General features: G+C 39.5%; 1 protein-coding gene across 2 annotated transcripts in view; it reads right to left on the bottom strand.

Annotated features, from left to right (window-relative positions):
* Nucleotides 1–2,943: 2,943 nt before the first annotated feature.
* The window catches only part of Nipbl (NIPBL cohesin loading factor), a 93,078-nt gene continuing 73,681 nt past the window's right edge, over nt 2,944–22,340 (bottom strand). The window contains exons 37-46 of one of the 2 annotated variants that reach the window (XM_051150936.1): nt 21,419–21,509; nt 19,169–19,342; nt 18,617–18,807; nt 16,956–17,063; nt 16,318–16,518; nt 11,267–11,413; nt 8,510–8,784; nt 5,614–5,788; nt 4,467–4,655; nt 2,944–3,916 (exon numbers count right to left, since the gene is read on the bottom strand). In XM_051150936.1, the coding sequence (XP_051006893.1) occupies nt 3,551–3,916; nt 4,467–4,655; nt 5,614–5,788; nt 8,510–8,784; nt 11,267–11,413; nt 16,318–16,518; nt 16,956–17,063; nt 18,617–18,807; nt 19,169–19,342; nt 21,419–21,509 (1,917 nt within the window). In that variant the 3' untranslated portion in view covers nt 2,944–3,550. Of the gene's footprint in view, nt 3,917–4,425; nt 4,656–5,613; nt 5,789–8,509; nt 8,785–11,266; nt 11,414–16,317; nt 16,519–16,955; nt 17,064–18,616; nt 18,808–19,168; nt 19,343–21,418; nt 21,510–22,340 lie in introns of both variants that reach the window. The other variant, XM_051150937.1, reaches the window with a different exon arrangement.

The following is a 22,340-nucleotide window of genomic DNA, read 5'->3' on the forward strand; positions in this document are numbered from 1 at the left end:
TGCAATAAATATACTCTATTGATGGAAGTTACATAGAGCGTTACACAAACAAAGTGAACAGCAGAGTCCGAAAAGGTAAGTTTTCTTTTTCCCCTCTACCCACGCTAGGCGGACTCTGTTATGGCACAAGACGGCTGGGAGCACAACTATCGAATGCTTCACATGCTACATGTTAGCATCTCCTGGAGGACTGAGATGTTTTAACTCTAGCACAAGGGAGGCAGCACTACACAGCCTGACCCTATCTGCCCAACCAAGTGAGAGCTTATTCATGTGTCTTTACCAGTTCTGAAGATGCAGACCTGGACCTCACACTAGGGACCAGGACACTTTTGTGAAGCTAAAAGTGAGGAGATGGAAAATGGCAGTTTCTGCATTTACTTCCTAAATTAAATTCCAAGAAGGTCATCAGAAAAATAAAAACTCAGCTTTGGGGCTGAGGAGATGCCTCATTCACTAAGTGCTTGTCAGACAAGCATGGGGCCCCCAGTTCGGATCCGCAGCACCAATCTAAGACCAAGGCAGCCTTGGCCTCCACACATGTGCATACGCACACGTAATAAGCAAACAAAATTAAAGAAAAATCTGCTTGACTTACCTGTCTTCATCAGACAAACTATTCAAAACTGTTGGTGTCTGACGTACTGGCAAACAGGCAATTAGCCATACTTAGCAGTAGGCTATATGCTATTTTTCTCTAAAAGCTGTTTTTCTTAAGATCATTGAGTTCTAGAAAATTGTATGGACTTTTCTGCCATGTATATTTTCTTATGGTCATCTTTTAAAGACTAGACACTCTTTGTTAAAATAGATATTTTGAATGTGTTAAAATATAATGTCTAACAAGTATATTTTTAAAAACTTTTCTTTCAATGGGAGTCTCACTGTTTAGACCAGGTTGGCCTTGAACTTAGAAATTTGCCTGCTTCTGCCTTCCAAGTGCTGAGACTAAGGTGTTCAACCAATATGCTTGGCTGCAAACAGCTTCTTTTGGGGGGACACTGCAGACAACATAGGGCCTCACACATTCCAAGAACACCATCTGTTCCATCCTTAGCCCAAGCATTTCTATACTAGATATAGTATACAAGTCAGCATAATTTACTAATCTATAGCAATTAAACAACAGAGTAGATTATGACTGAACTTTTTAAATCCTGATATACTTGAAGTTAATTTTCTATGTGTGACTACCAAGGCTATAACCTCAGTGCTAAGTTAATACCTAAAAAAGGAAACCTCTGAGACATCTTCAACTTTCTGAAAACTTCACTTACACACTTAAGAGTCACACTGTCATCGTCTGTCAGCACTCTGCTTCCATTACTAACAGCTTAGAAATCACAGAAAATTCCCCCACATTCCAATAAATGACCAACAGCAACCCACCTCTGACCAAGGCAACACTTATTCAGGACTTTGGCACTAACCCTGACTTTAAGTAGGATCCCAGCCAGGCATGTGCTGCATGCCTAAAGTTCTAGCACATGGGAGGAAAAGATGGAGGGTGGGGATGGGGGTGAAGGGGTCGGGGTGAAGGGTGGGAGTGCAAGGAAGACACTTGGGGGTCAGCCTGGGCTGCAAAGTTAGTTCTAGGCCAGCATGGGCTACATGATAGTGTCTCAGAAAACATAATGAAAATTCTTGTATTCCCAGGTATACAAGATACTTTTGGGAAAGGGTTTCTTTTTCATAGAACCCTCAGCTTAGTGCTTGCACCCCATGTAGTGTAGCACAGGTGTGCCAACTCCAGATTTCAATACTGTTAGACTGAATGCTCTGTGCCTATCACCCTCATCTATAATATGGGAACGAAATATGACCAAATTTTTGGGGAAGTCAGTGATAGCAAGCATTGCCAGACACAAAGCACTTAAAGAGTTGGCTTTTAAACTCACATTTTATTTAGCATTCTCTAGGCTGGACTTTTCTATCTTCTCTAGATGGTATTTTACCCTTATGGATAGACTGCTGCTTTAGAGGCTAACTTAGGTCTACTTCTGACCTAAACAAACTCCAAGGGAAATCTACTCTAATTTCTTCAGAAAGAACGTACAGCAGAGGGGAGAGCCATGCAGCCAGGGGAAGAGAACCAACACGGCCTTCCAGAAGACGCTCCGGAAGACGCCACATAGGAAGTAGGACATGGAGGTATTTTCATAGTGTTTAATAGGAATTCACAAAGAGGAATTTTGTGGCAGTCACTCTTCCTCACAAACTGAGTATGTTCATTTCCTTGCTGGTTTCATAAAATTTAACATTTTTGAGGTCATTTTTTTCCAAAGTGGTTTAAAAATCAGTACATATATCCTTCTCCCAATTTAGTTGAGGTATTTGTAGTAACTAATCTATATGACAATTGTTCTGAAAACATGTATAAAACTTGTAGGCTACAAAATGAATATTCCAACTAGTAAAATTCCTCTCAGCATTAAAAAATAGCATGTCAAAATGTAGTGTGTTTAACTAGGAAGTGTCATACTTATTTCAACTCTATTTCTAAAATAACATGGCGTCACTTTAAGAGAAATGTTGTTTTTCCAAAATAGCAGAATTGTTACCTTTCCCCATGGTTTAAAAATAAGTATTACCACCATGACATCATTAGAAAGAAAAGGAAACATACAAGGGATAAACTATAGTTTCTTTTTATATCAAAATGTACTCTTGAAAATGTGTTTGGCACAGTGCTAAATCATATATAGTTAATACTAAATATTGCAGGATACAATAAAACCCTGGACTTGTTTACACCCTCTTATGGGAGTGAAAATAAGCGATACCAATTATTCAGAAGTCAGCCTGTACAAACTGTATAAACAATATTTTATGTTTTGCTTTGAAAACCAATGATATAATAAATTTTACATAAAAGACTGCAAAATAATATAAATGGATTTAAACAGATCTTTACAATAAGAAATTCAAATGGAAACAGACAAGTAACAAAGAGAAGTAAAAAAATTTATTGCAGTATTCGCTCCACCAGATTGCCTGGGGATCCCTTTTCTTGTATTGTTTTCAGGGTGACCTAATACAACAAAATCTACATTTACAAAAACTCCTTCTGCAGATAGGTCATAGATACTGCATGCTTTTTTTCTCAACAGAATAAATTATATATCCAGGAGGTTCTGCCATTTTACAGCCTGGAGAAGACAATGCTTCCCTGGAAACTGGGCTAAGCTAAAGAAAGCCATCGCTGCTAGGTTCAACTCCAAGAACACTTTATTAAGAACATTAACAGACTAATTTCCAACATTCACTTGTTTATTTTTTAAACAGAAAGTTTTTTTTCCAAGATATAAACAATTTTGTTAAACTATGATACAGTGGGAGTAAAAATGAACCGAGACGTGTCTGCTGCACAACAGCGAAGGGAGCTCCCACAAAATGTCTGCCCAACATTCCTTCCTTGTTCCTGCATCCCAGGTTCCACTCTTCAAAAAACTCATTTTTTTTTTTTTTGCCAGAATGTTGATATTTCAAGTTTTTTTTTTTTTGCCTTTTAAAAAAATTTCCTGTAAATTTGGCTGACTGTACAAATTCATTAGCTGGAAGTCCCATCCTTGGCGGCATACAGGGATCGTAAAGTCTGAACAACTTTATTAGTCAGCTTATTAGCACTCGTTAGAGCAATTTTTTTGTAAATAATGTCTGACTCCTTAATAGTGTCTACCCAAGGCACGAGTTTGCGGCCATCTCGGCGCTTGGCCTCCGTCCAGGAGCCACTGTAGGAGCCTGCCATCCACTGAACACTGAAGCCACTGCTGGTTTTCTGTACTACTCTTGCAATTTGTGGTCGATCTTTGTACTTTGGACAGCAAATAGCGATGACATCCATGACGTCAACACTTTCATTCATCTGTGCTGCCAACTCCGTAGAGTCTGAATTTCGTTTTGACCTTCTCAATGACTAAAACATTGGGAGGGGGAAAAAAGACCAAGTGTTACACAAAAGAATTTTAGTGAAATTATTGTTTTTATTGCTTTTAATCCCTTGACGCCGGGAGTTGGGATTTCCCGGCACACTTCCATTGCCGGCAATGAGACGCACCGTGACCGCCAGCGCCAAGGGGTTAACATATACTTGTAAAACCATATAACTTTTAATTTGTACCCGTGTCTTTACTCTTGATATATAAAATTATATGTACATATAAACCATAAAGCTACATAAAACTTAGCCAACAATAAAAAGGATAGCACACATTAATACAATCCAAAAAATTATTAACCCTTTTGCTGGATAAATCTCATTTGTTTTTTTTTTTTATTATCTTTTATGTTAAACTTTCTACAAAAGGATGTATAAATGGTTAAGTAGAGAATCTCTATCTACAAAATGTTTTGTTTTGTAAGTATTACATTACTTGGTGTACATTTAATAGACTGACACATATAAGCACATAAAAATCATTTTACGTAATACGCTGGGAAATACGCTGACTCCTCCTCCGCCTCACCCCTGAAGCGCCTCCTCCTCTATCCTCCCCATCACTTTCATCGTCTTCTGTCTCTGCTGCTGTGTTATTTTTAGGGCTGCCTCCTCCAAGCAGTGAGGTAATTGCTTTGTTCCGAGCATTTGTGCTAGCTGACACCTCTCCTTCTTCTTCTTCTTCATCAGGGTCTAGATGTTCCATGAGAAGTTTAAACTAAAAAAAGATTGAGAGTGTTAAGTAAATATTTTAAATAACACCATCAGATTCTATGGTCGTTAAGAATGGGTAAAAGAGATCATGGCTACTGTGCAAATCAAGGCTTGATAAATGTATTCTGTAAAGAGGCAAAATGTTAGGCAGCTTATCTGGGGTTGGTTGCCATATGGTCCCTGCTGTAATTACCACTCTCTCACTGTTGTATGAAAGCATACAGACTGAACATAGTTGTTTCAATACATTTTAGGCAATTGGGTAGATTTGGTTGAAGACTGACAGTTTGTTGGAGGTGTAGCCAAGTCATGAAGCATTGAAGCAGTAAGTATTGACAGACTATTTACTGACAGGCCTTGGACTCAGTGCTGGAAGTAAAGGCATATACTGCCACACTTAGGATTTTGTTTATTCTGACATACTTTTCTTTTTGGGATGGTGGTTTATGAGACAGGGTCTTAAAAGCCTGCCTGGAACTTACTATACAGCCCAGGTTGTTCTTGAATTTTACAATACTAACACCTTAGGCTGCCATGTGCTGGCGTTACAGGGAATCTGCCACCAAGCCTGGATCTTTGAAGATATTTTAAAAAGGTGCACTTACATATTTGTGATGCATGCATGCACACACATACAGTGAAGCAGCTAAGCGTATGTGCAAGAAAAGCTGGGTGTGGTGGGAGCGAGGGAGGGAGGGAGGGAGGGAGGGAAGGGGAATATGAATGGAATGAATATAGGAAAAACAACTGGTTGTCAGAAAGGAGACAAGCAAAATGGCCAAGGAACGTATGATTATTCATATTTTAACCTTTAAGAATGTAAGCCATGTAATCTGTTGAATAATCAATCCATCACATCTTGCTATAATAATGAGTGGACCCACCCTGCAGTTGGTGCAGTGGGAAGGCTAGCCCTGGCGGCCCATGACCCTGACCGTGGTGCTTGTCAGTTAGGTACTCACGTCTAGATACTGCCTTACTATGCTCCTCTTCACATCCTCCGTCAGTTTGGAATTAGCCATGTCACTTCGCAGGAAGTCCAGTGTTTGTTTGGGGTGGAAATGAACCCCTGTTTTTCGATTAATGGCTTTATCATATACTTTTGCAGATTCAGATGGAGAATATTTTTGAATTTTACTGTTTAGGAAATACAAAAGCAGAGTTTTAGCATGTACTTTAACGGACTTTAATTATTTCTTACACAGTAATGACTCAAGTTTTAAATTATATACATTTCAACTAATAAAAAGAAAAAAGGAAAGCAAATATTAGCAAGATGTTCTTTTGTCTTCATCAGTGTTTATGTTGACAAGGATGGAAAAAAGATACCTGGCTCGGAGGAAGCAACAGGTCTGGAGAAACCCAACTACAAGTAAAAGGCACCATTTTAATGACATTAGTTTCTTGTGTCTTATTTACACCGTGTGACTATGGGAATAAGGCAGCTTTCTTAAAATTGATTCCATTTAACTGACTTTCCTGCTAACTCTTAATTCTTTTCTTTCTTTGAAAAGAAACTTTAACATTTATTTGGGTGTGTTTGCAGGTACCCGTGTTCACCTCAGCATCCGTGTGGAGGCCAGAGGACAATTTATAGGAGTCACTTCTCTCATTTCAGTGTGTGGGTCCTGGGAATTGAATATGGCTCGCCAGGCGGGATTGCAAGCACCTCTCTGCACTGAGTCTTCTCACTGTCTTACTTCTTTTGTTTTACATGTATTTATCTATTACTGTTTTTGTGTGTATGTGCACATGCAGATGTCAGAGGGTAACGTGTGGGAGTCTGATCTCTCCATCATGTTGGTTTTGGGGATGGATCTCCCATTGTCAGGCTCAGAGGCAAGTACCTCTGTATCTACTGAGCTATCTTCGCAGCTTCTAATTTTGACTTTTTGCTTATTCACTGTTTACATGGTAATCAGAAAAACTGCTTGTAAACCTGGTTCAAACTTTCAGTAACTGCTGAAAATTCTTTCCAGTTCCTTACCAATATTCCAAGACTTTACACTGTTTTAAATTGCTCTAAATTAGTTGCCAACATGTCACATCCGAGCTTTTCTCTTAAACACCTGGATTTCTAGGGCTGGTCGCAGAGCTCAGGGACAGTGCACGCATAGCTAACACAAGGTTCTAGCTTCATTTCTGGTACACATTAAGACAGAGGGGCTGGACTCTTAGCACTTCTTGAACACAGTGGAAGCTCTGACTGCATGGTGTAACCTCTCCTGTGATAAAAGCTGACAAACGAGGCTACTGGTGGCACATGCCTTTATTCCTAGCACTTCGGAGGCAGGGGCAGGTGGATCTCTGTGGGTTTGAGGTCAGCCTGATCTACAAAGCAAGTCCAGGACAGTCAGGGCTGTTACACAGAAAAACCCTGTTTCAAAAACAAAACCAAAAGCAAACAAACAAGCTGACAAATGAGAAATGTCTTTCTCTGCCTTACTGGTGTTAGGGATGGACCCCAGGGCTTTGCACATGCTGCATCGTGGAGCTAAGCTCAACAGTTACAGAAATGATCATCTTAGAATTAAATGCCCCGGGGTGGAGAGGTGGCTCAGAGGTGAAGGGCACCGACCGCTCCTCCAGAGGTCCTGAGTTCAATTCCCAGCGATCACATGGTGGCTCACAACCATTTATAATGTGATCTGATGCCCTTGTCTGGCCTGCAGGTGTACATGCAGGCAGAGTACTGTATACATAATAATAAATAAATAAATATTTAAAAAAAAGAATTAAATGCCCCTTTACATAAAATATATTGTGCTGCTGGTTTTGTGCCAACTTGACATAAGCTGCAGTCACTGGGGAGAAGGAAGAAGCCTAGACTGAGAAAAACACCTCCATAAGATCGTGCTGCAGGCAAGTCTTTTAGGCATTTTCTTAATTAGGGATTAACGTAGGAGGGCCCAGCCCACTGTGGTAGAACCATCCCTAGGCTAGTGGTCCTGGGTCCTATAACAAAGCAGGCTGAGCAAGCCATGATCAGCAGCTGGTAAGCAGCAACCTCAGTGTCTCTATATCAGCTCCTGGCTCCGGGTCCTGCCCTGCTAGAGTTCCTGTCCTGACTTCCCCAGTGATGAACATTTGTGTGGAAGACTGAGCCAAATAAACCTTTTCCTCCCCAAGTTGCTTTGGTCATGGTGGTTCATTGTAGTAATAGTAACCCTAACTAAGACATATACTCTTTCCATTTGACTATTGATATTAATATTTTACTATTTGGTAATTTAAAAAAGATTTTAAAAATTTATGTTATGTATGTACAGTGCCTGCTAAGGCCAGAAAAAGCTGCCAGATCTGGAGCTGGAGATACTTGTAGGTACTAGGAACATACGCTGAATTTTCTGTAAGAGGAATAAGTGTTCTTAACCCATCAGCTACCATTCCAGCCCCTACGTAGTGATATTGTTAAAAAAAAAAAAAAAAAAAAAAAAAAAAAATCCAAGGTTTCAAAGACCGTGAAACACTGAGAACTCCACCAATTGTTTCAGATAGTACTTTATTTTTACTTTATAAAGCCTATTTGGGATCCTATTAAGAATTCTATGAAGTCAGTCTATATTTCCTCTTACTGCATAATACTTCATAACTTTAAATTTGTGATATATTTTAAAACTAGACTGATTCTCTAAGAAAGCATTTTTTAATGGAAATCAATAAAGTAGTAAGTCCTTTAAATCTGGAATACATTGGGTGAAGAAGTATGCTTTCTCTTCTTTTAGTATTGAAAAACCCAATAATGGTTTACAACAAAGGAATATACAGCAATAAGATGCCCCAAATCTGACCGCAGGGCAGCTATCCCTGGGCTTCCTATGGGCGTGTTTAGCATGTTCTCCTGCTTATGTAACTCACCTGTCAGAAAATCCACAGAGGTTCTTCAGATGCTGCTTTAACATAAGGAGTAATAAAATACCCTGGGAAACATTTGCGAATTCAATCAAAGGGGCTGAATTTTCTGGTAAACATTTCATCACTGAATTTACATCATCTTCTGTGTCTGAATCTGAATCCGAATCTACCCGCTTCCGAGACTTCCGAGGCCTGGAAACTTCTTCCTCACTCTCACTGGACTCGTTCTCTTTAGTGGGGGATGCTTTTCTCTCTTTCCTTTTGTCCTTTACCATAGACTGAAAGAGAGAGGAAATTGTTCTGCTTCAAAAACAATAAAAAACAAAATGCCACTAACAAATGCAAACATTCACCATCCAACAGCTGCAAAAGCTTCCTTAAACAAGTAGTTTGATAAGCCACTGACTTTCTATTAGCAACGGGAGAAAAGTTAGGGAAAAGTCAGGTACAGCACCCACCCTATCTCCCCTCTCCAACCAAGCCCTCTACAACACTGAGCGAGAAATGACTTTCCCCAAGGAAAGCACCGAGGTAGCTCAGCTATGAAGATGCGACTCTGGCACACATGCAAACCAGTGTAGACTGAGAGCAGCTACTTCTAGTTTATGTGAGACTCAGATGGGTTTTAACAAGCCAAGACTTCATCAAACTAGCCCTTTCAAGAGTTTTTAGCAAGACGCTGTGCAACTGTTCTGAAGTCATTAAATCAGGTTTGCTTTTTACCTTCTGAAACCTTTCTTTGAAAGAGCTGATTTACAGTGGTGCAGTTACACAGAGAACCAAATTACAAAGCAATTATTCAAAATTATAACAGGTGAGAAATAACAGGAGACACACTTCTATGTACATTCTTAAAAGTATGATAAAGAGAGCATGACAGCTAAAATTGCTAGGAAATTACTAACTTCTCAAAATTTCATTGTGTACACTCATGCCCTAGGAGTTTCCTTTTAAATGTTCCCACACCGTTAATCCCAGCACTCAGGCAGGCAGACCAGCCTGGTCTACAAAGAGAGTCTAGGACAGCCAAGACTCCCCTGAGAAACCCTGTTTCAAGGGGGAGGGGAAGCGCCTTCTGTGTGAGCAGATGCATGGTGAGCTGGGCCTATGTAGGTATAATAAGCTCAGGTGAAACCAGCATTCTGTTCTGTGGTCAACAGAGTCTGGGCCTCCTGTAATTGCCTCACATTTCTAAGACAGTTTCTCGCAGTTACTAGTTTCATTAGGCTGAGTTTTGAATACTACAATTTTGTAAAATGAGATCTAACTGGATTAGCAGGCATATAAAAATATTTTCATTCAAGTTTTACAAAATGTATCATGCCTAGTGTTATATCAGATACTTTCATAATTCATAACATATTCTTACTCCTGAGTCATGACAGAAAAGACACTTTATAAGAAATTTAGTAGAGCTTTGGGGCATACTACATGCCAGTCCCATTAAGATCCTTCTGTTTAGCAGAAAGAGTCAAGGGGTATACACTCACTTATATCTGGACACCCAAGGGGCATGTCTAATGAAAGTCTTCACTTACCAGGAAAGTGGGACAGAGGAGGGGACATCCTATTGGGACTCTAGGTGAGAGAAGCATGGGAGAATGGGGAAATAGAAGGATCCAGAGGGTCCTAGAAACCTACAAGAAGAACATTATGATGGGCGGATCTGGGCCCAGGGGTCCTGCTCAAATTATGGCACCAGCCAAGGACAATACGTGCAGTAAACTTTGAGCCCCTACCCAGATCTAGCCAATGGACAGGACATTCTCCACAGATGAGCGGAGAGTAAGGACTGACTTTCACATGAACTCTGGTGCCCTATATTTGACCACATCCCCTGGATGCGGAGACCTGGTGGCACTCAGAGGAAGGAAGGATAGCAGGCCACTAAGAAGAGACTTGATACCCTATGAGCATATACAGGGGGGGGAGGTCCCCCTCAGTCACATCATAGGGGAGGGGAGTAGGGGGAAAATGGGAGAGAGGAATGGGAGGATACAAGGGATGGGATAACAATTAAGATGTAATATGAATAAATTAATAAAATATATTAAAAATAAAATGCAAAAATTAAAAAAAAAAAGATCCTCTGTTTGAAGATATCAATGGTGTAAGTTTTTCATTTCCTCTTACACACCAGACACATGTCCATCCATATCCTTCTGTGTACAGTCTTATATAATCTACGATAACACCAAAAAAATAGAAGACTAGCAATAGACTCTAACGGGGCTCAAGTGGACACACAAACAAATGAAAACACTTTGTCACTGCTTAAAGTGAGAGGGGAAAAGTGGGATAACTTATCAACAGAACAGTTGACACATATGTACAAAGTACACATATCTAGAAATGGGATGGTTTTAGATCAGAAAAAAATGAGCAGCAACCTACTTCTCCCAATTCAAGTACTGCCCAGGCTTCAGTAAGCTTATTCAGAAAGTTCATCAGAAAGTTCTACTTGTTAAAAAAAAAAAAAAAAAAAAAAAAAAGAAAAGAAAAGAAAAGAAAGTTCTACTTGTAAGAAGAACAATAAAAACAGCATGTTTGTACTTGGGCAGATGCATTTAAGAATAGGAATATGCTGGTCTTGTGGCACATGCCTTTAATCCCAGCACAGGTAAACAGAGGCAGGCAGATCTCTTATGTTTGAGGCTAACTTGGTCTACAGAGTGAGTTCCAGGACAGCCAGGGTTACAAAGAAACAATCTGTCTTGAAAACAAAACAAAACAAAAAGATTAGCAGTGTGTGTGACTTACCTCCTTGAATGACTGCAACAGGTTACTACCGGAAACAGAGAGTGTAATGTCTATATGATGCATTATAAACAACGGCTCTTCCTGAGTCTGGTATGGGAAACAGGCTAGATTGTCTGCTATGTACAAGAGCATAGTCACTTCTGTTTTCTGCAAATTTTAAAAGAAGGTACACATGTTTAGTGGTGAGCTAGAAACCCACCCAAAGAGCTTTTAGAAAAAATATCACAGGGCATTTTCACCTTAGTTAATATTGGAGAGAGAAAGACAAGTACAAAAGGAGAAAGACAAAGGAGGGAGTGAGAAGCAAATAAGCAGAGGCAGAAAGTAGATGCCATGTAAGGGTGAGGCAGACAGAAACAGAATATATAAGGTGATCTCACAGCCATGTTAGGCGATTTTATAATGACTTTACCATGTTACCCCAAGAAAGAAGAGGTGAAATTTTTAGGTGCAGTTAAGTAAAAAAATCCTTAAAAAAAAAAAAAGAAAACAAACAAACAAACAAACAAACCACGATTATGTGAGACCTCTATGAAAGTATACATAGAAAACATAGTGATAGTGATTAGTCATTGTCTTCTAAAAGTTTAACACATATGGAGAGTTACACACAGCTAATTTTCAGCCTCTAAAAAAAGTATATGTAACAAACTACTAACATGTGGATTTTCCCACCCCTGGTCATGCACAGATGGGCTGGGTCTGGTGGTGAACACCTTTAATCCCAGCATCGGGAGGCAGAAGAAGGAGAATGTCTGTGACTTCGAGGCCAGCCTGGTGAATTCTGGGATGCCTAGTGAGACCCTGTCTCAAAAAACCCAACAAACAAACCTAAAATACTATGAAATTCACAAAATCCAAGCAAAATCACAGCTGACATTGGTTGTTGGCTTTAAAACAAACCTGAAAAAGAAAGTTAGGCTGGGAAATGATGGAATGTGCCTGTAATCCTAGCACTAGGGAGGCTGAGGCAGGAGGATTGCTTGAGTTAAGGTGTTTGAGACCAGCATAGGCAACACAGTGAGACATATGCCCCTGACAAATAAGTAAGCAAATAGGAAGACATATTAATACTTAAATTTATTTTTCAGAATTAAAAAAACAAAACAAAACAAACAAACAAACAAAAAAAAGAGTCATAAAACTAGTAACCAAGGCAGTTACTTACAGATCTTCACCACTAAGCTTACTTACTTTGTGAGTTTTAACTTAGAAATCAGTAACATTTCAATTTTTAAAATCATCATCATCATTACCTGGGCATGCATGATGTGTGTGAGGGGCCTGTGGAGGTCAGATGACAACTGTGTGGCATTGTGTCTCTATCTGCCTCTAGAGAGGCTCTAGGAATCTGATTCAGGTTGCCAGGATTGCATGGAAAAAGCTTTACCTGCTGAGCCGGCTAACTAGTTCCTTTTCTTTTTTAGGTTTACTTTACTTTAGGGGAATGGGTGTTATAGCTGCATGCATGCATGCATGTATGTATGTATGCATGCATGCATGTATGTATGTATGTGAGTGAACAATGCGTGTGCCTGGCTCATTGGATCCCTAGACGTGGACCTGTGAATGATTGTGAGCTGCTATGTGGGTATTGGGAACTGAGCCCAGGGCCTCTGCAAGAAGTGTAAGGGTTCTTTCTTAACCACTGAGACAGCTCTCCAGCCCATTTCCTCTTTTTTTATCTTTTCTATGGATACTGGCCAAAAGCATAAGCATGCCTGTCCTGATTCTCTGGGCTAGCCAGGTATGGCAGCACACACATTTATTCCTTTAACTCCAGGAGGCAGAGGCAAAGCATCATAGTAAGTTCCAGGACAGCTAGGCCTACATAGTGAGACCTTGTTTCAAAATCCCAAAAGATAGTTCAGAGCTGCATGCAGACTCTACTATTGAGTCCGGCTGTCTTGGACCTAACTCCAAGGGTCTCTCTTTTCCTCAGTCTTCTTCCTTCTAGCAGTTTACCTACCTACTGTTTTCTTCTCAAATCCTAAAGAAATGGTCCCTGCACATCAAAACCCAAACCAAAACTAGCATTCAAAAGTATGTTATTTCTTCCTATCTATTATAAAACACATCTACATAAAACATAGCAGCAAAAGTAGCAATAGCTCATAAGAGGGATGCAATAAATTTACTATTAATAAGAGACTCAATCTAAGCTGGGTGTGGTGGCTCATGCCTTTAATCCCAGCACTCAGGATGCAGAGGCAGGTGGATCGCTGTGAGTTTGAGGCCAGCCTGGTCTACAGAGTGAGTCCAAGACAGCCAAGTCGAATATAGAGAGACCCTGTCTCAAAAGACCAAGGAGACTCAATCTATTTTTAAAAAATGACTTGTTTTATTTTTCACTTTGTCTCATTTTAAAAAGATTTATTCATTTTTATGTGTAAGACTGCTTTGCCTGCTTGTGTGTATGTCCATTATGTGCACGCCCGGTACTCAGAAAGCAGAAGAGGGTGCCTGACTCCCTGGAACTGGAGTTATGGTTGTCAGCAGCCACATGGGTGCTGGGAACTCAACCGAGGTCCTCTGCTAGAGCAGAGCGCTCTTAACCACTGAGCCACCTCTTCAGCTTCTCAATTTATTTGTAAAGTTGTATATCACGTCTAAGTGTTACAGTGAGGTAATGCAGAACACAGAACCATACCTATCAATGCTCATCTTCTCTTCCTTCTCTGACCTCTCTTCTCTCTCTGATTGGCCTAAAAAATTAGCTTGTGGGCCAGGCTAGCCTTGAACTTATGCTGCTGATGCTGGCCCTGCTTCTGAAGGCTGGGATTATAGGCATGAGCTTTTACACCTGGCTTTCCTATCAGTTTTAACATGGTAATTCATATACTAATTTTTTTCTAAATGTGAAAATGTTCAGAACTGGAAAAAAAATCAATGTCCTAATTGTTTCTTCTTCTCAAAACCAAACTCCTCAAAACCAACCTAGATTCTTCTATGTCTGCCTTCAGCAACAGTCACATTATTCTCTCAGGTCCTCAGGACAGAAATATTCCAGTTATCCACTGTTCCTTCTCACGCAGTCTCGATTTACTCCTTTCCTACAATGTGTCTTCTTTGTTCTCCTTTTCCCAGTTCTTTTCTATTGCAGCCATAAAGATCACTTCCTTATGACCTGTATTGTGAACACGATGCTGAAAGACCTGTGTTCTTAAGATGTTCTCTGCACATGCTGTCCCTCATTTTGTTTAAACATTTCCCATAGTCTTCCAGTGCTTATAGCTGCTGCTACGGTGCTCAGTCAGACCCACAGCCCCTGCCCTCCTCTACTTTATGCAGTAGATTCAATGCAACTAATCTCTTTAGGCCTTTGGTGACTTGTCCCTTTTCTGACATCCGTGTTGGAGGCCGTCAGAGTACTGTGAGAGCTGGAGTTCCAGTTTTAAAGGCTGTGACACTAAAACACCCAGGCAATTAACAAAGATTAAGCATTGAACTCACATGGGGTGGGTGGTGGGGGAGGGCTGGAGAGATGGCTCACTGGTTAAGAGCACTGGCTGCTCTCCCAGTGGTTCTGAGTCCAGTTCCCAGCAAACACATGGTGGCTCACAACCATCTATAGTAATGAATCTGATGCCCTCTTTTGGTGTGCATGCAAACATGCAGGCAGAGCACTTACAAACATAAACCAATAATCTTAAAAAAAAAAAAAAAAAAAAAAAAAAACAAAGACTAGAGAAATCTCAATAGAAACTACATTCAATATATGCTAACCACAATCATTATTTATCTCCTAATTTGTATTTTATCCTCTTGAACTGTAAATAAACCCTTTGAAGGCCACAGCAGTCTTAGCAGTGTCCTACACAGTAAAAGCTGAACACAAATGATGATAGGGTGAAGATGACGGGGAAAACATCAAGCATTTCTAAAATACAAACTTGGGATGTTTATTTGTTGTGTCACACATATTATTTTTTGTAGTATTTTAAAGAGAATGGATGTAGTAAGGTATCTATGCTCTGGTGTTTACAATTTTGATTGGCTATAAAATCTGTCAAGTGATTAAAGTAAGGAAAACATTTACATTGTTTATATACAAGCTGCTACACAGACTAGTCTGTGTGTTCTCTGTGGGCAAGTAAGTGTTACAACTGTAATTACTATTATATTTGGTAATGTTTTATACAATGTCTGGTACCTAACAAGTACTAGAGAAGTGTTTGTGTAAAATAAATGAATATATAAAAAAAGATAAACCTAAAGAAGACTTTCTGCTTTTTTTGGCTGGCAGTGGTCCTGGCAATGTGTGTCAACTTATAAGCACATAGATGTGTAATTTCCTTCATGAAGAAAATCAACATAAAAACTCAACAGTTAAAAATCTGTATTCTTATTAAGTTAGGTGATGGTGGCGCATGCCTTAATCCCAGCATTCAGGAGGCAGAGGCAGGCGGACCTCCAGATTTGAGGCCAGCCTGGTCTACGTAGTGAGTTCCAGGGCTGCACAGAGAAACTGTCTTGAAAAACTAAACCAAACCAATAAATAAAAATCCTGTGTTATTCTCCCACAATATGTAAGTACTATAGAATGAAAGAAATAATCTTATGTATGTATGCATATTCCCAAAGTGACAGTTTGATGCGGCAGCCAACTTCTGCTTCTAGAGACTGTTGCTGGGCTGGTGAGACAGCTTGGCAGATAGAGAAGCTCGCTGCTCCCTGAGGACTTAGCTGCAATTCCTGAGATTCACATGGTGGAAGGAGAGAAGTGACACAAGCCGTCCTCTCATCTATCTTCCCACCCACACTGTGGCACTGCCCCTCCAAGACCTCCATAAAATAACAATTAGATGTAAAAAATTGTTAAGGAAAAAAAGTGATAAATTTCCAAGATATTCAGTATAGAAACACAATTATACTTTATTCCTTAATACATTTTCTCATGTAAAATGCCCCCTTTGATTGTGACTTAGTAGAAATTAAGGAAACAAACTTAATATGACGTTTACCAAAATGGTAATATTTAAAAGTCATGGCTCCTTTAGTCATAATTTCTAGACCATTTATTTTTTGACAATAATAAAGTTTATGCTTACTGCTGTGTCATCAAAGAGGTTGAGTAAAGAAATAAGAAAGGCGCGTCTGTGCTGGCGGTTCCCCCGGATCATAGTGTAAAGGTGTGAGCACAAAGCACTGGACGACTCATCTTGTCTGAAGCCCCTTACAGGGTCTTTGAGGCATGTGTTGATCGCCTGCTGTACCTGGTAAGACATCTTCATGCCGGCCACTGCCTTCATCTGAAATTAATAAATGCCTCATTTTTGTTAGGGGTAATGGACTTATAGTAAAGTATACTCTGAACATTAATTACATCCAAGGCTAACTTCATTTGCTTTCCTTATTCAAAGTAATAAAAAACTGGAGAAGAAAGTACTACAATAGTAGAGATCATCTATTGCAACCCCATTGTTTTACACATACAAAAAAGCCAGGTCTAGAAGTCACCGCTGTCTAAAGTTCAAGTAGGTTCTACAGCCCACCATTTCTGACTTGTAATGTACTGGGCTTTCTGGGCTGTCACCTGGCACAATCTCACAGTTAACTAACTGTACGGCAGAATACCCTGGGGAACAAACTTGGTTGTAAATTAAGCAAATCATTCTAAAATAAAGGCCTACAGGAAGTAGTGGTTTATTAGAACAATACATTCAGGTAATCTATTAAAAGCACTTACATGAATGAATCCAGCATATTTTTTGTCTATTTCCACAAGCTGCTGATCAGCCTTGTTTCGCATAGCGGGTTCTGGATCTGTGCCCATGGCAATTAAATATGGAACACACTGGAAGAAAAAAAAAAAAAGGCCTTTATAAGACATAACAACGGTAAAAAATATACGCATCGCAACAGATGTTAAGTTTGTACATCAGAGACATAAAAACGTAGCAGTGTAGACTTTCTTATAATTGCTATGTTTTGGGATCCTTTTAAAAGTGATGATCTTTTTTTGACTTAAAGTAAGGAAACACCACCATTAATAATAATGGTTCACTGAGATTTAAACAATCCCAACACAAACTTAAGTTTCTTTAAACGTCTCCAGGTTAGGACTATCCATGTAAGAATATGTTACAGGGGTCAGTGAGGCGGCTCAGTGCAGCAGTTAATGGCTGCCAAGCCTGAGACGAGAGTTTGACCCAGAATGCCAAGTTCTTTAACCTGTCCTCTGACACACTCACAGTCTCTACCTACCTACCTACACACACACACACACACACACACCCACACACACACACACACCCACACACACACACTTCGAACCATCTTGCAGGCCCTGTCTCTGAGTGTTTAAAGAAAAAAGGTGACAGTCTCAATATACTGCTATATCTTGTAAAGTGATTTTAGCATCTGAGTGACAAAACAAAACAAAAAAACCAAAAAAACAACAAACAAACAAACAAAACTAAATACTTGTCTATGTGCTGTTTTATGTTTTATGAAAGTAGACATTTAGATATGTATTGGAAAATATCAGGAAAATTCATTTTCTCACATATCAGTGTTCATTAGAATAGACTCTGGAAGAGAAGGAAACAACACCAACATAGGCTCTGGCAGTTTCCTAGCCAATAGCCCTCCTCTGACTATTGGACAGGAGAGAAAGCCAGTGTTCAGGGGTAGTAAACATTTTATGACGTTACTTCTTTTTCATTTTTGTTTTCTTTTTGTAATGCTGGGGTCAAATATATGCCTTGACTATCCGAATATCCTCAGCAAGCATTCTACCCTGAGTTACACACCTGACCCTTTATTCCATCATGCCAACTACACTGCAAAGCTCTAGTATGCTTATAGCTCATGCCACCTCCAATTTTAAAAGAAAAAGGAAACTCAGGTGATTTCCTTTTTTGTGGTACAGCAAAGCTTTACCCTATTTAGCTTATTACACTCTTATACTTATTTAATTCCAGTGAAATTACATATTGTTGGTAGTTAGGGGTAAACTACCAGGGGTAGTTAGGAGTAAAACTGGATTAAAATGAATTTTATGAACATTAGTGAGAAAAAAAAAAAAAACATTTTCTATTGTTGGAAACTTGAAGTTTAACACAGAGAACCTTACAGATACATAGGTAATTTGCAACAATGGCAACATCACAGATTACCCAAAGTTTAAATTTCTAAGAGTTCAAGACAACTCAGAAAGGCAGCGTAGGAGGACTAATCTTTAACAAGAGGAAGAAGGCAGAAGAAAAGAGGTGGATAGGAAAAGTAGTTGCAGTAGTTTAGGACAAAGATTCTACTAAACAGAATAAAGGGAGATTAATGTTCTCATCATGGCATCATCAGCTCCTCTGGCTGCCAGTGAGGGCTGCTACCATAAAACTCGCTTACCTGAACTGGATGAATAAGACCTTGGTTTAGAGTCAGTGCGATCACATTTAGAGCAAAGTGGCGCACACTTGACTGGGTGTGAAAAAAGGCCTCAAGCACCTGTTTGAGGTAAAGCTGCATGATGGAGCTACTCATCCCCGAGGAAACGTCTCCCATTTCTTTTAAGTCTTCCTGTTTTGCAACTTTCTTCCCTACAAAAGAGGGCACAGAGAAACACAGTTAAGACGATACCATCTTGGCTCACTACTCCTGACTGAGTTGTAGAACTCAAACCCACGAAATGGTACAGCTCAGGGTTAGGCTCAAGTGATTCCCAGACTTTTTTCCTCAACTGTGCCAGAGGCTTTGAGAACTGAGTAAGAGCTGTAATCCGTCCTCCTCCTGGAAACTGTTAGTACTTGTAGACACCTAAACTCTTATGACTATGTTAGAGACTTAGTTTAATAACTCCGACTTAGTGGAGTCCCGCCGTCCTTCCTAGGACATGAGGAATGCTGTTACCTATCTGACGTAAAGAAGAGCGCCCTGACTACACTCCATACTTTCACTTACAGTCTCTGTCAGCTTGCTGCATTCGTGTATCTTCTTCTTGTAGGTAGGTCTGGAGGTTTTTTAACACTTGTATTTTTAAATTCACTGAGGAATTCTTATCAGATAAAATATTATTATACAGATTCTTCACTTCTTGCTCAAACATTAGACTTGGATGCTGTATAAAGGCAAATCCTAAGAGAAAGGGGAAATGTTGTTATATATTCCTACTAAAGGTGAACATAACACAATGAAAATGTCAAATTATACAAAGAGCTCCTTATTGCAAAACGTTAAAACTTAAAATGACTGGAAGAATATGCGGGTGGCCTTACCTAGAGAAGGAATAGAGCAGGTACTTCTTTCCCCATGAATTAAAAACAAGAAATTGCATTTCAAAGGAGAATTTCACACAAGAGGAAACCTTGAGGAGGGAGCAGGGCCTAGTGGCTAGGGGAGTGGATTAGGAGTCAGGAGTCTTGGGTTCTATTCCTGGCTCCACCACTGACTTGTAGTGTGACCTTGGGTGAGTCACACAATCTCTCTTTGCCTCAATTCTCCATCTGTAAAATGGGGACAATAATATTTACCGCCCGCCTACCTCAGAGGGATGCTGTCAGGACTTAAGATGTAATGTCTGCAAACATTTCTCAGACCCCTAATAGAAGGCACTACAGTGACAATGTAAAAAATACTGAAATACACCCACGGATGAAACAACTTAAAAATAGAGCTAAAATTACTTTCCTAATTCTTTTTCAAATGGCTGTACATTGAGGCCACAATGCTAACTTATAGGCACTAATTAATAAGCAGCAAAATAAAGTTATTATCAATGTACATATAGATAAATACTTAATAAGAAAAAATTAAGACTTTTTATGACAGCAAGCATTTTTAATACCCAGACCAAACCAGGCAAGGCAGACAGTAGTCAGACAACTAGTCCAAGGTCACACAGGATAATCATGTCCCATGTAACTCTGTTTGTTCTACAGTGCTGCTTTCTTACAACTTTTTGTTTTCTGAATTATCTGTAATACAATTGGTTATGTCAGCCCATAAAACTTATTATCTACTCTTAATAGTTAAGGATATACATTGGCATGAAGGTTTATCACATCACAAACAGTCAGGGAAATGATGCCTATATTTTACTATGTTTCTACTGTAAGTACTTTTGTTTTCTCTGTTGGTTTGAAAGAAGACTTCTTTCAGCCCTGGCAGTCCTGGAACTCACTCTGTGGACCAGGCCTCTGCCTTCTGAGAGCTGGGATTAAGTGTGTGTACTACCACACCTGGCTTATAAGTAATTTATGAAAGGAATGAGGAGGAATAAGGCAATTATTTTTAGGTATTTACAAATATTATCTACATGATTTAATAGGGTTGGGTAACTCAGAATCTTTATCACTCACTTTTTTCAAAGACTAATGTCAGTGATTACCCATGAATGTTAAATCTTGACAATGCTATCAAAATATTTCCAAACAAATTAAGATATTGAGTATTTTTATGAAACACAATAATAATAATCCCAAGTACAGGACATATTGTTCTCTTTGTCTTTTATAAATAAGAAAAAAATTTATTTCAGGCCTAAGGCATGAGTGTTTTAGATTTTCTTTCTTTCTTTTTTTTTTTTAAAGAATATTTAATTCAAGCATTTTAGTGTTTTCCTGTATCTAATTCTCTGTACTCTAATTCATTTCCACAAAAGCTGTATAGAGCTGCTTGCAAAACATGTTTTTATTACACGAGTGCTTCTGGAAAATGAACATGGAGTTATTATCAATGTGCATATAGGTATGTATGTATCTCCACTGTTCCTCTAACGAGTCTACATAGACTGCCCATTAACAAGTGGCAGATACATGTAACAACACAATTTGCACAGAAACACAACAATTCTAAGAAATGCAAATTACACAAAACTTTCAACATGTTCTTAGCCTTACAGAGCCTCAGTGAGCATGCTTAAGCTAACTCTAGGAAGCAGGTGGGAGACAGTACTGCTATCTCCACTTTATTAACAAAGAAACTGAGACGGGAGAAGTGGCTTCATCAGAGCCACCCAGAAAGGCTGCCGGCTGAAGCATGGACAGAATCCAGCTGTTTGCTTTAAACCCCAATACTTGACTCTCCATCTCAGACCATACATCAGACAGAAACATGTCTAAATAAGCCAACAACTGAGACTCGCAATGGTCGAAAAGCTTACTCCACCCCTCAAAGAGTTAAAAACTATTAAGAAATTTAGACTCAACTTACCTAGACCAATGATGGCTTTTGTTTGTACTTCTTCATCTGAGTGTTTCGTAAAATACATCAATAGTTCAAGTACTTTATCCTTTATGTTAACCTGAAAAGGGACATAGTCACAAAGAATACTCAATGCAAGAGTAAGTTTTTACAGTATGTGTAAGAAAGAGGAGGCGGTGGGGGTCAAGGGCAGAGGGAGGGAGAAAATGGAGAGAATGTGGTGGCCCCACAGTATCTGTGTGGAGGTGTGGAAGTCAAGCTGTAGCACGTAGGGACGGACCTCAGTCTTAGGTGCAAGCATCTCTACCTGTTGAGGCACCTCACTAACCCTGAATTCTCAGTTATAAGAGGGAACACGCCTGAGAGCCAACAATAACAATTTTCACGTGAACTCTGCTGTGGACGTAGGTCAGCTGCAGAGCACTGGCCTGGCAAATACAAGGCTTGATTCACAACACTGGGAGGAAAAAAAATAAATTCCATTTATTTTACTTAATTTATTTAAATGTATTTAAACTTTTATATGTTTAGGTGTTCTGTCTGCATATATGACTGTGCCTCATGTGTGCGCCTGGTGTCTGTAGAGGCCAGATGTGGGCGTCAGATCCCTTGGAACTGGAATTATATAAGGTGAGCTACCATGTGGGTGCTGGGAACTGAACCCAGGTCCTCTGGAAGAGCAGACAGTGCTTCCAGTCTCCATTTATTTTAGAATAGTGGCATTTGATGTGATAGTTGTGACAAGTATGTGTACCAACCTGTTGTTTTAAACAGTGCATCTGTGTTAAGGAATTGATAACACTGGCTGTAGAAACTCCAAGTCAGTCACAGACTAGTAAGAAACTGCTCATAGATCAGCAGGAAGTCTAGAGATCATGCTTGGACTAGTCTTCATTTCAAAATTCTCATTAAATTATTTTAATGCTGCCTT

The sequence above is a fragment of the Acomys russatus genome, chromosome 9 (assembly GCF_903995435.1).
Source record: "Acomys russatus chromosome 9, mAcoRus1.1, whole genome shotgun sequence".
In the NCBI taxonomy this organism is placed as follows: domain Eukaryota; kingdom Metazoa; phylum Chordata; class Mammalia; order Rodentia; family Muridae; genus Acomys; species Acomys russatus.